The 18,127-nt window shown below is 36.7% G+C and overlaps 1 protein-coding gene across 3 annotated transcripts in view; it reads left to right on the top strand.

Moving 5' to 3' along the window:
* Nucleotides 1-18,127, top strand: part of nrk (Nik related kinase) — a 114,631-nt gene that overhangs the window by 81,101 nt on the left and 15,403 nt on the right. Inside the window, exons 19-27 of one of the 3 annotated variants that reach the window (XM_031891524.1) lie at nt 1,238-1,335; nt 3,690-3,784; nt 4,603-4,712; nt 5,432-5,522; nt 6,508-6,675; nt 12,238-12,355; nt 13,307-13,465; nt 14,093-14,236; nt 15,504-15,638. In XM_031891524.1, coding sequence (XP_031747384.1) covers nt 1,238-1,335; nt 3,690-3,784; nt 4,603-4,712; nt 5,432-5,522; nt 6,508-6,675; nt 12,238-12,355; nt 13,307-13,465; nt 14,093-14,236; nt 15,504-15,638 — 1,118 coding nt within the window. The remainder of the gene's footprint in view (nt 1-1,237; nt 1,336-3,689; nt 3,785-4,602; nt 4,713-5,431; nt 5,523-6,507; nt 6,676-12,237; nt 12,356-13,306; nt 13,466-14,092; nt 14,237-15,503; nt 15,639-18,127) is intronic. The other 2 variants (XM_031891525.1, XM_018096921.2) reach the window with 2 other exon arrangements.

Raw genomic sequence — 18,127 nt, 5'->3', positions numbered from 1 at the left:
GCTATAGAACATTAAGACAATTAATACACATAGGTGCTAAACTTCACTTTTTCGGTTACGCATAGCAACCAGTTTTGCTAATTTGGTTTCATTCTATAACTTAAACCTAATTGCTGATTGATTTCTACTGGACTCATGCACTCATGCAGTTCAACATCTCCGCTATAAAATGAGTCCTAATATATAAACACCTATGCTAAATGGCAGCTACCTCCTTTTCATGCTGCCACTCATTGTTGTCAAGCATTAGTCTTATAGTGGTGTCTACCAACAACAAAAGGGCTTATTTACAAACTGAATTGCAAAGTGCAAAAAAAGTCACAATCAGCGCTCTTGCACTTGCCCACCCCAGGGTCAAGAATGACCCATAATGTGTTTTCCTAGATGCCAAAGACACTGTAACTGCCAGCTAGGTGGACAGCTGCATTTTTGTGTTTCCATACAGTCTTGACCATATTTCCAATATAGTATACAGGCGTTATGAAACATATATATTATAGAAAATTTACAGCTACAAAATCAACGTCTGCAAATCGACTGTTTTTTTTCTGGTGCTGTCCTGACCCACGCTGTACAAAAGATCAAAATAAATAAGAATTGTTACTGCCTTCTTGTGCAAGTTGCCAAGCTATCAATACTGTCCTACAGTTGCTGTAACTTTTGAATTAAACATCTCCTAGGCATGACAGACCCCTCATTTTAATCCTCTTTTCAACAAAACAAAAATCATAAATAGCTACTTTGCTTCCTCTAAAATTCATACATACACATTTAAATGTAGATTTACCAAAATTCTAAATTATTTTCTGAACCCTTAGCTATGTTGTTTCAGGAATAAAAGCTATTTTTCATTTGATCTGTTATCATTAACTACCATTTTTCGCCTAAAACTAACTAAGAAAAATTAATGTCCTCCTGTGAGCGAACATTTTCGACAGAATATTTGGTATTCCAAAGAAAGTCGTTGTTACTTAAATTCCCTCTGGAATGTTGGTAATTGAGTTCCATATTCTGCTTATCTTTTGTGGAATACTCTAGAAAGAACTACACTAGATTTAGAAGGTTTAAACAACTAGATGCAGCCATCTGCTGGCTGAAGGTGATGTTGCAGTAAATGTGCTCTAATTACTGTAACAGTCCCAGAGTTTATCTGATTTAGAGAAATGATGGTCTCCTCTAAATTCTCTCGCTTTTCCATGGTGTAAGTCCTGTAACAAGATGGTGTATTTTTTACTAGCAGTATCCTTCACAGGTCTCAAAAGGAACAGCCTGAAAAATCCCACAGCAGTCGAGGTTCAGCAGGAAGCAGCAGCCAAAGCAACAGAATACCATCAGGTGATTCCTTACATGCAGCTGTATTTTGGGATTTTATAAATGGTTGTATTAGTCTTAACATTAACTAAGCTGTCTATAACTGAGGTTGCCAAAATACCAGCTTTCCTATCTTTTAAGTTTGTGAACCACAGTTCTAAAATGCACAAATATAGCAAAAAGCTGACAGCAAACAGGCAATGGTGGTGACAAATGCTGCTCTGATAGCCCAATTTCAGCCCTGATGAATGCAAATGGGTCACTAATATTGTGTCAGTTTGAAGCTGTCTCAGCATCCTTACTGTGGGATACAGGAGATGTATAGTGGCTGCTTTGTATATGCTGTTGTGTAAACATTATACACATACAATGCTGGGATATATGCTAATGCGCTGACAAAGAAACATATGTTTTATTTCAGATAAGCCCTACTAATACCAAAAAGGCTTCTTGTATCACTTTAGCCTGCATGTGTTCAGTGATAGACAGTAATGCTGAAATCTGATGAAAACAGGGGTTCCTGCAGTTCCTAGTCCTAAAAATGAACTGTTTGTCCAGAATAAAATATCACCAACTACCACAGTACTCAAGTTAAGTGGATGACATGGCTGCAACAGTTTTACCTATAATTAGTCTAACTGTCAACCTCAAATGCCAAGATTGCTGTGCCACAATCCTCCCTTGACCTGTAGAAAGGAAAATATTGGTAGACGAGTTACAGTAGGTTTTTTGCTCTGTACAATTAGCTTATGGTGTAAATATATAAACTGAAAACCTTCTTCTTCCTGCTGGAGGCACATTGAGGTAATGAACTCATATCAAGGAGTTTTAATAAGCAAAACATCTGAACATATTGTGCATATCTTCAGCTAGAAGCATGCAAGGCTTTTAGTAATTCTCTTATTGGATCTGACTTAACCAAACTCCCTGGCTCATTACCACTAGAAAATTCATCTTAAGGGAGTGCTGATTTAAAAACTGAAGGTTTTGCTCTAAAGCTCCGAAATGTTCAACCCCCACCCTATACCCATATCTATGCTTTAAACGTCCTTAGAAATAAACCTGTATTTTACACTAATCCAAATAATTGGATTTCTTTTGCAGATAGCATCTCTGAGAGCCAATTTAGTGCAGGACAATTGACTGTATGTTTGCAGTAAACATATGTTTGCAAAGTAATTGATGCTTGCAAATCGATTTCATATTCCATCCGAACTGCTGCTGTCTTCTATACACAAGATAAACACAGTGGCACAAAGCAGAGAGATGTGATCCAAACAGCCTACCATGAGATTATGTTAGTCCTCCAGAACACAGTCATTATAACATAATGATTATTGTTACATATCAGTAATATTTCCTTATTATGAAGTATATTTCAATGTCTCCCTTTGTAAATGGAATGTTTATACTCTAGAAAATTATTTATATTTAAATTTCAGCAGAACCCCCGTTTTCCATTTTTCAGAAGAACACAAAATCAAAACAAAAAAACAAAGTGCCAAATCCAAAAAAATGTAAAATGCATAACAATGTAAGCAGATGTTGTAAAGAAAAATAGTTTCTTCTATTCTTTATTCATTCTTTGGAATGCATAACTTGAATGTGCTATCAAAAACTAAAGTAATACTGTGTAAACTGTTTCCAAAACCTCCCTGAAAGTCATATATAATGTATAACCAACCACAATGAAGAGTGTGATATGATGTCATAGCGAGTCTCCAATTCACTGTATAAATATATTGATAACATTGTGCCATTAAATGGTAGCTTGGAGACTTTATTGATCATTCCAGTTATACAGCATATAATGTTGTACACAGTGTTGGATTCTGGAAGGTGGGGTCCATGGGAAAACCCAATATAAGGGCACACCTCAGCTAAGGGCAACTCTAGCCGCTTCTGACACATTGAGCTGTGCCCCCCCCAGAATTATTACTGCTGCCACCATCACCAATGATTGCCACACCCAATGTTCATCTTGGGCATTTTGGCACCCCTCGCACTCCACCACAGAGTCTGCTGATGAGCCCAGGCTGATGTGCCCACCAGGTTTTTTCCCAGTGCCACTGCGGGCCAGTCCAACCCTCGCTGTACAATACACTCAGTTTGGTAGTCATATATAATATGACATTGTTGACTAATCTACAGCTCTGGAATGGGAAAGTGCTTAGTTAGTATATGTAAATGTATACAGAACCAACGCAATTTGATGTAAAAAATGTATCTCCCAAAGATGTTAGAGTAAATCTCTTTATTTGTCAGCTAAACACACACAAAAAAAACCCCATATTTGCATCCTGAGGTGCAGCCAGACAAATTCGAATCTTTCCACAGGAACAAATATGTAGGAATGATCAATATGTGCTTTCTCGTAGGGTCCTCCAAAGAGAGTCAACTGCTACAGAACCACCACATCCCACAGTTCAGAAAGCCAGAAAATGTACCACTTCCAGATGCCCACAAGATATTGGTAGGCTTTATCATTGCAAGTCCTCTATTTGTCATCTACAGTAAGGATTCCATAGGTAATTGTAATGTAATGCTGAAAGAGACAGCTGGTCATACACCTAAAGATTTGTTTGTTTGGGGAGGTTGACAGATGAACGGATTTTGGCACAACTTAGTGACCCACATGCTGAGCCAAATCCAGTGCATCTGATTGTTTGGCCCCTGGGCTTAATCAGCAACACCTTCATAGAAACTACAGTAAATTATAGGGCGGAAATAATACATTGCACAAGAAATCATTGCACAAGCAAAGATCGGTTTGTCTATGAGGAACCAACTTTGAAATTGGCACAACTATTGCCAATCCATAGTCAATAAAAGTGTTCAAACTGCAAAGGGAAAGTGCAACCCATAGCTAACCAATTAAAAAGGAAGCTAGGACATTAACAACATTGATTTGTTCAATTGATATGTTGACAGAGCTTATTCTAAACAGGTCAGGAAGTGGTATTATCTACTTATTCATATTAATTTAAATAAGTAAAGGGCTGCCATAATGGTAGTTCTGATGTGCTTACAGAACGCCTTTATCTACAGAGTCTACTGAACCAGGGTCCTCAAGGGGATTTATGTTTTATTTAAGCTTTTATAACAGTACTAAATAGCATTTCTCTATATGAAAATTTATTTTATATTCAGCCCTCTGGCGTTTTCTCAGTAGCAGCTGAAAAAAGTTGATATCTTAAAAATCTTGAAGCCAAATTTGAAAAGTGATGCAAGAAACTAAATATATACCTTGAATTTTACAGGTAATCAAAAAAAGCTTTCTTTTTCACCTAGAGTCCCAGTTTTATAGGCAGAGGGAAGGACAGTCCACACTTAAAAGCATCATATTATTCATCATCCAGCGACGAGATGGGCAGCAGTGACGATGATATCCAGAAGAAAAGGTTTACTTAAACTTTCTGTTATGTGTTATTTCCTAGGTACAAAAATTCCCAATGTTGATAAATGAGGGCCAGTTAAATTATTTTGTGACTTACCCTTACCCTCCGTTTCCTGCCCCAATGATATATGCCTTCATAATTTCAATATTTATATACCTGTGTCTGATCTGCCCATTGCTGGGGCAGGAGCAAATATATAAATATTAGACACAACCATGGCTCAGTGCCCCCAAAAAACATATATCATTTTAAATTGCAAGTTTTTACATTAATATCTGTGAATGCTTTTAACACATATATCACACATCTATCTATATATATATAGAAAATAATCATCTGTGGCCAGCACACCCTTCCATGTTTTATCAAAATTTTTTTTATTGTAGATATATTGTTAAAACCAACGTTTCGGTCCTCATTAGGACCTTTCTCAAGGATATATATATATATATATATATATATATATATATATATATATATATATATGGTCTTTGCGCATCAGAAGCAATATTGTAGCAAACATTGCAAGTTTTTACATTAATATCTGTGAATGCTTTTAACACACACACACATATATATATATATATATATATATATATATATATATATATATATATATATATATATATATATGGTCTTTGTGCATCAGAAGCAATATTGTAGCAAACATTGTATACATTGTATGCTGTATAATACGCTGTCTAAAAGTCCTCTGTTTCCAGGAAACCACTGAGCAATGGCATGAATGTATTAAGGCCAAGAATCCCTGATGGAGTTACAGAGAAACCTCAAAGAAACATACTTGAAGAAAAGGTGCTACATTTTACTCATGGCACAATATATTTTAAAGTAAAAGTAATACTTTTGTTAAGGCCAAATAGCATCCTTCCCCCAATTTCTCCATATCAGAATTCTCCTGGATACTGACTCCCCCATACTCCATCTGTAGAACCTTACAAATAAAGTGAAGCCATCTATATCACCATTCAGTGCTCACTGTGCAGGTTACTTGCCCAGCTTTTTCCCCCTGACCATTTAACTGGTTCCGAATGCAAATTAGCATATTCTAATTTATGCTAATTAGGGTTGGGTTTAAAAAAAAAAAAAAAAAAACCCTCGATTAGGAGCATCCCTAATTAGCGCAAACCAGTTATCCAGAAAGTTCTGAATTACAGAAAAACTATCTCCCATAGACTCCATTATAAGCACAGTGTAACAGTACCTTCTACTTGATTCTAAAAACAAATCTAATTTCGTTTAATAAATGTTTCAATTATTAATTTAGAAGACATAAGGTATGGATATCCTAATTATGGAAAGATCTCTTATCTGGAAAAACCCAGGTACCATGCATTCTGGATAACAGGTCCCATACCTATACAGTAAATTGCCAGTGTATTAATATGCACAGCTTAATCACGTACTGAGTTTCTGTACCCATGAAACAATGGCTAACAGGTCAAATTGTTTTACATTGTTAAACGTCCATTTATTACAGCTTTACTACCTGTTTTGCTTTATTGGAGTCATAGTCAGTGTTTGCTTTGATTTATCCCTAGCCAAGTGCTGCAGTGATATCCACACTCTATTACTGCATCTTTGCATGCATGACAGAAGAGAAAAATAGGCCTCTCTGAGAGTAAATTATTGGAAAGCTGCTACCCAGCAGAGTAAATATTGCTTGCCTCCAACATTATTCTGTGCCATGGTTCAATTCTTTTTGTGAAATGACAGATTTATGGCTGTGGAGGGCAGACAGGTCCTGGATAGTTAATACTTCAATCTTCTGTACTAACAGGTAGCTGAAAAGCAAAGTTGTAGCAACAACCATGGAATCTGGAGCTCCTACAATCAAAATTATCTCCTGCCAGATCTCTTACAGAGCCATCCTCCAGAAACGTCAGTTATTCCACATAAAACTCCTCAAAACTGCCAGGCACTTTTGAACAAATCTTTAAATGATCAGGTGAAGTTATTATCTTTTGTATTACATTCTGCTTGTTCGTCTCAGCCTGAGAAAGAAAAGCTCTAGTGTCAGTACTTTCTGCTCATCTTCTCAGCCTTTGTGCAATCTATTAAAGTATACTGCTATCTCTTAACCAGCTACTGTCAAAGCCAAGCTGCTTTTGCCTTTTACTGTCAGTCCAGGATTGTGACAGGGCTGAATTTCCCAAATATGGAACACCTTTTCACAACCAAAGCGCAGGGAAGAGAGCAATGAAGTGTTTTATTATTATATAGCAGGCCACGCTCACCAGCACACCCTGGCTGTTTCATTCTGTTCCGCCTGGTGCACAGTATTTAGAGAGACTTCGGCACTCTCCACCATGTTCCAAATAGCACAAAAATACTGGCACAACAGGACTTGTTTAAGTGGGATAGACCCTGCTGATTTTTAATAGTAGCAAACCATATACTATTTCGGGGGCACGCCCCTTTGTCAGACATCTGACGAAGGGGCATGCCCCTGAAACGTTATATGGTTTGCTACCATTAAAAATCAGCAGGGTCCATCCCACTTAAACAAGTCCTGTTGTGCCAGTATTTTTGTGCTATTTATTATTATATAGGACACAAATATTAAATATAGATTAAAGAAAGTTTTCTCTAAGTGCTGTTCTATGTACTATATCCTTTGCACGTTAATATTTTACAGTGGTTGTCTCTTTCCCTTAATAAATGTGATTCTAACCCCCATATATAATAAAAGGTACTAAGTTTGCCCGGGAGAAGTAACCCTCATCAACCAATAAGATGTTTGTATTTAAACTTGTGATCATCAAATGCTACATGCTGATTGGTTGCTATGGGTTACTGCCCGGGCAAACTTAGTGCCTCTTATTACATAACCCCAATAATCTTCTATGCAGTGGCCTTCTCCACTCTGTAAGCTATAGTATATAGTGCATAGTGTGCACTTTCTCCTGTGAGATTTTATTTATGTGCTGAGAACTGTTGGAAAGAAACAGCTTCCCATGTACATTGTATCTTGGAAGCCTATTGGCAACATTGTCTCTTTAAATAGCCAGTCTGTCTCATTAAATAGAAATTGTATCACCTATACTGCAGCCCCCACCACCTTGCATCTCTGTACTAAGTAATGTTTGCAGTTCAGCATTGACTCAACACTTTAAGTTCCATTTTAGAGACACCCTGCTATACAGGCAAATCCTCTCCTTCTACAAAAGAAAGTATTAATTAACACTATTTACGTAATGAACTTTAAATCAAGTCTTGGGTTGCAAAGCTTTTACTAAGGGCAAGGGCACACAAAACATATAACCCCATTCTCTGACTTTGTAGCCAGGCAGAGAGAAGTGCATCCACTCCTATTTGTTTCTGGGTTTAGCTGCAAGGGCACCTTGGGGGGTGCAGGACCCCTTGGGCGGCAGCACCGGTGGGCCCTGCACCACCCGGTCCAATCCTGGGTGTAGCTGCACTCAGGCCAATGCTGCGCCTGTCAGGGCAGCTAAACCCAGAAACCTGGCTACAAAACACAGGTTGAGAACAGCGGATCATACCCACATTTTTGCCACCTGCAGAGAAAACACCTATCTTTGATGATCAGCCCCTTTTAGCAGAAGCAGGCATGATATTTCAGTGGTGTGCTTATGCATCAGACAACATACAAGCTGACAGAAAACATGCAAGTTGACAGACAACATGCAAGCTGACAGGCAATGTCACAGTATGTTTAGATGTTCTCCAACAAGAGCCAGATTGGACCAGATAGGTGTTTTCTGTGTCTACAATTTTACTTCAACCCCTGTTCTAGTAGGAAACTGGCAAGCTCTTGAACATTTCATATATGTGCAATCATTTCAAATAAAGGGATATATTAGATGAGAAAGACTTCAAAACATCAAATTAGGAATCGTCAACTACAAGTATTCTACAGTGAGCATGGTGAATTGAGCAGAGTGGCAAGTATAACAAATTCAAATGTAACTGAAAACATCCTATGACTATTACAATTACAATAAAAATGTTATCCAATATATTATATATTGGGCCAGATTCGATCTGATGAAAAGTTTATCTTCTAATTCAGGTCCAGATTTTTCCATAGAGCCAGATATAACAAAATATAGCAGCCTGCAGAAGGATTTGCGCTTAAGCATCAGAGACTAGTATAAATTAGCCAATAGTTACAAATCAGAGACTATTAATTAATAGTTAATATGAGCCTCAATTTCAAAAGAAGCAAATGATTGTTGAAACGCTAGGTAATGAGATTCCTATAAGCCCCAAAGAAATCCTATTTTTCAACCTGGACTTTACATCTAAATATTTCTTTTAATGTTATATTATGAATATTTCTTTTTTATCTGTTCAAAAAGCAAACAAATTTCTTGCTCAGTTAAAGGTGGCCATTAAGGTTACAATTATAATCCATACTGCATGTGCATGTGCGTGTTTGGCCATTTTAAGAGAACTTATTTCTTCCTACCCTCCCTCATGGAAATTATTCAGCAGAAGAAATGGTATCTACTGTAAATTACATTTTGCCCTACAGACACAATTCCTTGTCAAGGGTAAAAATCAATGAACTTTAGTTCAAATAAATGGCAACACAAATAATTTTTTCAACTGGTAAAAATCCAAGTTATATAGGTTCATTCACGCCAAGAAACTGTTTCTTTGGGAGTTGTTTTAAGGGTCTGTAGAGGGACAAGCGGCAAAACTTCTTCATGATCAAATGCCAAGACTTTCTCCAAGCAGTTATTGTAATGATTAACACTTTTTGCTGAAGCAATTTGGTTGCAATGCTGCTTTGAGTACCATTGTTAGTATTCAGCCATACTTTCCCCCTGTTTATAGCGTTCTAGGCCTCCTTTCTTTTCTTCAGTCCTTCTCACTTGACATCTCTGCTTGAGAACACAATTATTTAAGGTTTTCTCCAAGTCTGAACAACAACCAGGAGCCTAGGAACTATTTTCTGCCTGCAAAATCACACTTGGCATTTATATTGTAAAGTAACCTTTTGGAACAAATGAATGCCCAAAAAAATGAAAAGAATTTCCATATATTTAAACTCTTTTTATGTTGAGTTATAGGTTTCTTCAAAATATCAAAGTATTACAAGCATTAGTTGGACTTGTTAACTAATAATGGTTGGCCATAAAAGGTTTATTTAAAGGGCAAACTAATTAAAAAAAAATCAGGCATAACATAGCATGTACAGAGAACAGATTCTCTTTATAGTTTCATGTATCGCTGTGTATATGAGCTGCTTGCCTATGCAGAGGGAAATAACAAATCAGTGGCCCTGGAAGTCATCTATGCATGGTGTTGTTAGTATTGCAGTCTAGGGATAGTCTCATACCTGAAGCAAGCAAGGTGGCAAACTCCCACACATGCATAAACACAGAAAACTTGTGTGTTCTGCATAGAAACTATGCGCCCAAACTTCCATCTATCAAAAAGATCAAACTAATCAATTGTTTAATCAACATTAGTTTAAAAATGTTTAATGTAATATATATCAATTTATGCTTTGTCTATGTTCAGTGCACAATGTTAATAGGCATAAGAGTACCCTATTCTTAGTGATTTATGTTGTTACTCTTGATTAGTGCTTCCTAAATGATGTGCAAGCTGGTGACCATGTGCTGACAAAACCACAGACAATACCACACAGCATACAAAGGGGCACATTTACTAAGAATTGAAGCTTTGCCAACTTCGCAGGCGTAAATTCGCAGCGACTGCACTTAATTCATCAAAATGATTTTTTGCTGCGGCTAGAGAATACTGGCGAATTGTAGCTAGTGAATTTTCACCAGCGCGTACTTTTCTCTGGTGGCACTACCTTTCACCGAGAATTTGCTGGCGTATGTGAGCTAGTGTTAATTGAAATCAGTGGCTATATACAGGACAGATACAGTATGTGTATTTATTAATAATGTTGCTGAACTTGGTGAAAGAGCCCAATTATTTTTTTAATTGTCCATGGAACCAAAAGGAAAACTAACTTATCAGACACAGAAAAAAAATATTATTGCTACAACAACAAAATTTACAAACTATTTCTAACAAATTGTAACACAGGGGTTGACATTTCTGAGTGCATACCTATACACACATTGATGACTTTAAGTAACCACAAACAATTAACAGGTTAAGATAATATTATTTCTTTGGCATCATTTGATTATTTAATTTAAAAAAACAAATCTTTGTGGGAGGCTGCCAGTCAGCATGTGTGAAATGCACATTAACAATACAGGACTTCAAAAAAAATTGGGGGAAAATAGGTTTTACATATAACAACTTATATACAGAATAATACTGCGAATAAGAAAAAGCGCGTGCATTTTGATGCCATATATGACGTTTTTTGGGGAAAGCAGGATTTCCTTTCATTAATACAGTTACTTTACAAATCCAAGTTAATGGGGAAGAAAGAGAAAAGTTCGCCCCTTAGTAAATTACTGAATTTGTAGTTCTTCGCTATGAAAATTCATTTGGCAAAGAGCCGTGAAGTTTTGCTAGCACTGAGCTTCTTCCCCAGTGAAAAGTCACCAGCACCTGTTAATAAATAGGCAAATGCGCAGTAAATTGTCTTTTTGACAAATTTTCACCAGAAAAAGACAATTCGCCCTTTAGTAAATTTCCCCAAAGGTTTGTGCCTATGGGAGCTAAGAGCAAACTCCCTGCATGGGAAAACACATGGCATGTTGCATTTTTTCAATACTTTGCACCTTGCTTACCCATTTGTAAATAATTATGTGTAAATCCATGGAGTAGTAATTTTTAAGAAAATAAAATATATTAATACTGATTTCAGGAAACCAGCATAATTATGGCAGAGATTAGTGTTAGAGATATTTAGTTCTGTGCTTTATGTCATATAAAGTAGTTAGAATCAAGTATGAACTGAATTCAGGATTTGGTTTGGGATTCTTCCAAAGTCCAGCCATTTTTGAAGGTTTTGCATTTCTCAAGGATAGTTTAGTTCAGCAAAACGCGTACCCACACGTAATAAGAGGCACTGTTTGCCCAGGTGCAGTAACCTCTAACAACCAATAAGATGTTTCCTTTGACCAGATGGTCTACCAGCTTATTGGTTGCAGTGGATTACTGCACCTGGGCAAATAAACTGGGGCTTAACACTACAGTAACCAATCAGTGATTGTCTTTTTTTCGAAAAGCTGAAGGTAGAACAATGAATGCATCAGTTTGACTGGATGACATCGGTAACTACCCATGGCCTAATTTGCCATGTTTATAAATAACTCCCAGTGTCTTTTATTACATAAACCTTTTAAAGCCATGTGACTTTATAGGCTACCGACAACTGGATGGGACAGTTTTTGTTTGTAGATAATGCAGTTCTTTAATGTATCTCAAATTTAAATAGTGCATTTTGTATTTGGTTGAATCTTTTAAGGAGTCTTTAGTATTTGTCCAGTTACAAAAGCCATACAATCACTGCATTCCTAATAGTAAATCATATCATTGATAAAGTAGCTACGCGTGTCATTCAATTCAGAATGTTTTCACAAGCTGATGCTTTCTTTACTAGGCCCCTCATGGTGAAAATGTGCAGCAGAAAAACAGCTCATCATCTACAGCATCATTTAGCCCATTTATTGACCCGAGGCTTCTTCCAGCATCTCCCCCAACAAGCCCAAGTGGATGCTGTGAGTACAACATTGTTTTCATAACCAAGTTACTCTTGGGTACAAATGTACAAATAAGCTATTAAAATGTCATGTAATAAACAGTGTTAGAACAAACATGGATACTATGCAACATTTTGAACCGTTTTGCTACATGTGGGAAACAAATATACAAATGTATGCCTTTATTTTTGGGTATTTTCCCCCCTTCCTTTAATAATACCATCTACTACATCCCCTCTAAAAGTCTGTAGAGATGTGTCATCATGACACCTCAAGACCAAAGAAATGGTATGATTGTTCTACAAACAAATGTTATGTTCATATTACTGGACTTCCATCTTAAACAGGGGAATAAGTCATTCATCAGCCTAGTATGTCCTGGCCTTAATGGAAAATACATGCATTCAAATATAAGATTTTGTGTGTTTGTGTTAACTTTAGTAACCACATATTCCATTTAAGTTATTTTCGTGATGCTTTTTGGTCTATGGTGTCTTGTCATAACATTCTAACGTTTGCAGTGCAGTGCCAAGTGTTGCTCCAGTCTTGTAAATTCTAAGAATGTTCAGTGACCAAAAGCTACAATAGGTGTGCAAGGTTCCCCCCTCCTCAAGCAATTCCTCTTTATAAAATAAGCTTTCCATAAAATTTCCAGAAAGGTGTACCTTGCACATAAAGGAGTAACCATTTTTAGGGAGTGATTGTATTGTCTCTGTTCTGCTACACAAAGCTGGAAAGACAGGCCTTGCGAAAATCTGTTTAATAATTAGCAAACATTTGAGAGTCTGAAAATGTGAACATGCAGAAATCATAATGCAACTTATATCCTTATATAAAAAAATGACTTTTATTCCAGTCTTTATTGCACATCTTTTAATGAAGACATCATTTATTAATATATCTGTAAAACAAAATTGGTATGAAATGGAGTACTTTTATCTTTACTTTGCTGCCTTCTTCCTAATTTAGCGCCTATCTCAAAAGTGGAACCTTTCAGGAGAGAGAATGCAAGAAAAGGATCAGTTGTCAATGTTAATCCAACGAACATTAGACCTCAGAGTGACAGCCCAGAGATTCGGAAGTATAAGAAGAAGTTTAATTCGGAGATACTGTGTGCAGCTCTCTGGGGTGAGTTACAGATTATGTTGGTACAGAATTTCATATTTATTCCCCTGCCTGCCAGCAGGAGTTGGCCATTAGTGAGGTGACTTGTCAAGTGTCAGTAGAAAATATAAACCCACCAAAATAGGAGATAATAAAAAAAAAAAACTAAGGGCCTTGTCAATGACTTAATTTTTTTTTGAGACCTTCATTTTTATGTACATCTATTCCTCATTGTCTGCTCCACAAGAGGGTACAACAAAGTTTTACACCACATGGCACAATTGAATTTTACAATGTTTCTGTAACTGGCTTGTGTTTATCATACGTTCATACACATGTTTAGCAAAATTTGTCATTAGGGAAGCTGGAAAGATATAAATTTGCTACTCAATTGCACTATAGTGCTACATATTAGCTGACCTCTGGAATTTTGTAGAGGAAAGCTAAGATCCAGGTTCCTTTTGCAGTTGCTTGCCATTTGAACCCATTACTTTTATTGCAATACCAAAATCACCTTCTGATTTTCAGCAATTCAATGACTTCCATGTTACACCCAGTGACCCTAGCTTATGTAATGTGTTTGTAAACCTTTTCCTAGAAGGTGCCTTAAACTTGTATGATCTTTATTATTATCTACTGTATGTTTTATAGGCGTCAATCTGCTGGTTGGAACAGAACATGGCCTGTGGTTACTGGACAGGAGCGGACAGGGAAGGGTTTATCCGCTCATTAGCAGAAGACGATTTTACCAAATGGATGTTCTTGAAGGTCTAAATATTTTGATAACTATATCGGGTAGGTTGTGCTTCTAACAAAACCCTGATATGTAGAAAGTAGAGAACATTATTATTTAACTGCATAACAGGAAGAACATACATGATGCTATAAAATAAACAGATATTTTCCTTGAACAATGTTTTTTATCATGTCCTCTTCTCTGCGAATGCCGATTCTGAGCATGTGCAGTTAAAGTCTGGATCAACTTCAGCTGTACATGTTGTGATCAGCAAATTGCAGAGAAAAGGACCCAAAGTGATGCAAGATGACGTCTGCCACCTCTGCTGTCTTACTCTAATTTTTAGAGCCATGTAAAGCAAACAGGGCAGTTTAGCAGGCAGAGTCGGACTGGCCCACCAGGATACCAGGAAAACTCCCGGTGGGCCCAGGTGTCAGTGGGCCCTCCTGCTCCTGACCATTTGGCCTGTTTCATGCTTATTACCCATTTCTGAATGGAAACAAAGAGGAGAAATAGATGCTAGCATGTAAATAAAAGAGACTTGGAGAATAAAGTGGTTTTAGTGAGGAAAGGAGGAAAATTAGTTTGGAGAGTGGGCCCATGGTCTAAGGTTTTCTGGTGGGTTCCTGGGGTCCCAGTCGACACTGTTAGCAGGTCCCCAGTCGTGCAGTTCAGAAAGGGGGTCAAACATTTTAAAAAGTGCTTTACCCAGCATTATTACAGTAATGTGGTTATGTGCCTTTGTAGTTGTTAAGCTAAGCACCACAGACACTGTGTGAGTATTACGCAGTTTGTGAGCTTTGTTGTTGTACAGCAGTAATGGGCCATCAGTTACATATCACTGCTCTGTTAAAAAAGATAGGAATAATAAGGATCCAAATCTATAGTATTTCAGATCAATATGTGCAAATGTGGAAAGCAAAACTTCACCCTTAAATGTGTCAAAAACAATGTCCGTCGGCTGGCTATACTCATTAGTATTAGTGCAAGGGAGTCCTGTACCTGCATTAAACAGCCCTGTGCATATGTGGTCCCTTTTTAGTGTTGCACCCATAGGCATGCATTGTTTTTGGGGGGGTGCATTCCCTGTTCCACCTGCATGTCGGCCCTTACATTGCGGTGCTGTTTACTAATAATCACCGCACCTTACATACATTATCCGAGTTAAAATTCTGTTCTTGATAGTGGGGAACACAATTATGTGGGAACTGTAGGAAACAATGTTGCATTGTTTGAAAGAAAAATGACAAGTTGCACCAAATTTTTGCTCTCTTTTAGTAAGCAAACCATATAATGTATTACCTTATATTTTCATATGTATCCAAGGTAAGAAGAACAAACTAAGGGTTTATTATTTATCTTGGCTGAGGAACAAGATCCTGCGGAATGATCCAGATGTGGAGAAACGGCAAGGCTGGGTATCAGTAGGAGATCTGGAAGGCTGTGTACACTACAAAGTCGGTAAGCAGGATTGTTCCAAGCACATCACATTCATGTCTAAAATGATGGTTCTTTTCAATTTGCCACAGGGTAAATAACAAGAAATGGAAAATGTAACAAAAATAAGCCTACTTGTAAATTAAACTGAGACTGCCCATGGGTACAGACCTATTAAAATTCAAATTGGGCATTCCTGAGGGATTCAAAGCAGTTCTTAACATTTTCCTCAATTTCAGGAAAGGAACTGGCACATTTATCAAAGCTTTTTGGCTTTTTGACATGTGTCAAATCGTCAGTATTGAGTTGACTGAGCACTTAAATCATTTTCTTTTCAATAAACTGTTAGAGCTCAGAAGCAGGGCTGAACTTACTGTATTTTACATAAAGACACAAATTCAGTGTAGGTACTAATGACACTAGTACCTAGTGAACGCTTCCATGAGACTTTTTTAATACTAGGAAACTTTCTAGGTCAGAATTTGAGTAACAACTTTCTATGAAGCCAGAGCATGGGGAATTATCAACTGATAAACTTAAATAAAACATTGGATTTTAGCTTATAAAGTCTAGACAGCACAATAATGCTTTCATACTATGAGAAAACTGAAGGGTGACTTTATCCCAAATAAAATATCAGCTATTTTGACTTATAGAGCTTGTGTATCACCTGTCAATTACAGTAAACTATGCCTGTTCCATTACAAACCCTATGCCTGCCCCAATTGCCTTTCAAATTCTTATGTTACTTTGGTGCAGTATCTCTCCATCCCAGTGCACAGAGGTGTCCTCCCAAGGTATAGAGTGTCGGTGTACTTGTGTGTCAGTTATCCTGTACCCAGCAGAAGCAAATTTAGCATGCACTACACCAAGGCTGTAAAGGTAAAGCTTTGTATGTGCCAGAACTGGAATTGCAAGGGGTTGAGGAAGCAGCCATAAGACAAATTAAAAAGACCATTTATCTGACCTTTCCTTCAAAAATGGTATCTTAATTTTTTACTTTTGCTGTTGTTGTATTTTGATTTATATAGAGTTATATAAACAATATCACTATTCGGTAAAGGTTCATCTGTTATCCGGAAAGCTGTTCAGAAAGCTCCAAATTATGGGAAGACAATCTCCTATATATTAATTTAATAATTAAAATTTTCCTTTTCCTCTGTAATAATAAATCAGTACCTTGTACTTGATCCCAACTAGGATATAATTAAGTCTTATTGGAGGCAAAACAACCCTATTGGGTTCATTTAATTTTAGAAGTAATTCAAATTATGAAAAGATCCCTTACCCGGAAACCTAAAAATCCCGAGTATTCTGAATAACAGGTCCCATGCCTGTATTTTGTGCTTGCTACAATACCTCCCACAGTAATTATTTCATAGAGGAAACTAAAGATATAATTCTCCTTTTCGTTATTTGTTTTCTCTCCTTTTTTTCATTGCACACAGATTGCAGGTAATATCTGTATATTCAGTACTGGAAGTGGTTAAACAAAAGTGTGCATTAATCTTAGAGAAATATTTGCTGTTATTCAGCTGAGAATATGCTGGTAAGCGCAGATTGGAATTTTATGGCCAATTTTTCTAAACATGAGCAAGGCATAAAATAACTTGCGCAGAACATCTCCTGACTCCCTTTCCATAGAACCCTGATTTTTATTGTGAGGCAGTTCTGCTGAAATAAGGTTCAAGGAACTCTATGCAGCACAGTAATGTATATCTGAGAGAATTCCAAATCAGGTGTTCACCCCGCCACAATCTGGAATAACACCTTCCCCTTTCATTTATTCTAACAAGCATTTTCATTCTGTAGGTACTCCAAAATTTTAATTCAGCTGATTCCAAGAAATATCTGATTATAATTTAAATACCGTGTAGGCTGAAGTCTAATTACCTTCGATTGCAGTAAATTAGTGTTACACGGTAGAACTGTGTTTTTGTAAATGATGAGATAATGATTTTGTGCATTGCTGACAGGCAAACAAAAAAACTTGGATTCATGTCTACAAGTAAAAAAGTTACTGCATAGTTTCTAATAGTTTTACTGTACAGGACTGCAATACTTAAAAGCCTTGATGAGCCTATAATATACAGTGTATTCTTAAAATATACAGTAAGTATATTATATATAATGATATACTGTAAGTTATTTTTATTTTTTTATTTTTTTTCAAATCCTGATAGTGCTGACTTCTTCCTGTTGTTGTATAAGTATATATGTATATATTTATGACTATATAACATACAGTTTAGTCATTTCCCTATGGGACCAAACTGTAAATTATATCCTTATAAGCAGTGCAGATGTCATCAGTTATAATCAGAGTTTAGTGATTTCTGACAAATGACTCACTAAAACTTGTATATTATAATAAATAAAGTACCCCCTGTTGTGCTTTTATATGATCATGGAACTCCCCTGTGACTTATAATATCCCTATATTTTACAATAGGTGGTACTTTATTCACACAAGAATGATGAATATCCTGTAGATTATATCCTTGTAAATGCTG

Source organism: Xenopus tropicalis, chromosome 8, assembly GCF_000004195.4.
Source record: "Xenopus tropicalis strain Nigerian chromosome 8, UCB_Xtro_10.0, whole genome shotgun sequence".
Classification (NCBI taxonomy): Eukaryota; Metazoa; Chordata; class Amphibia; order Anura; family Pipidae; genus Xenopus; species Xenopus tropicalis.
Note: the sequence above shows the minus strand (reverse complement) of the source record. Positions and strands in the feature narration are given on the sequence as shown.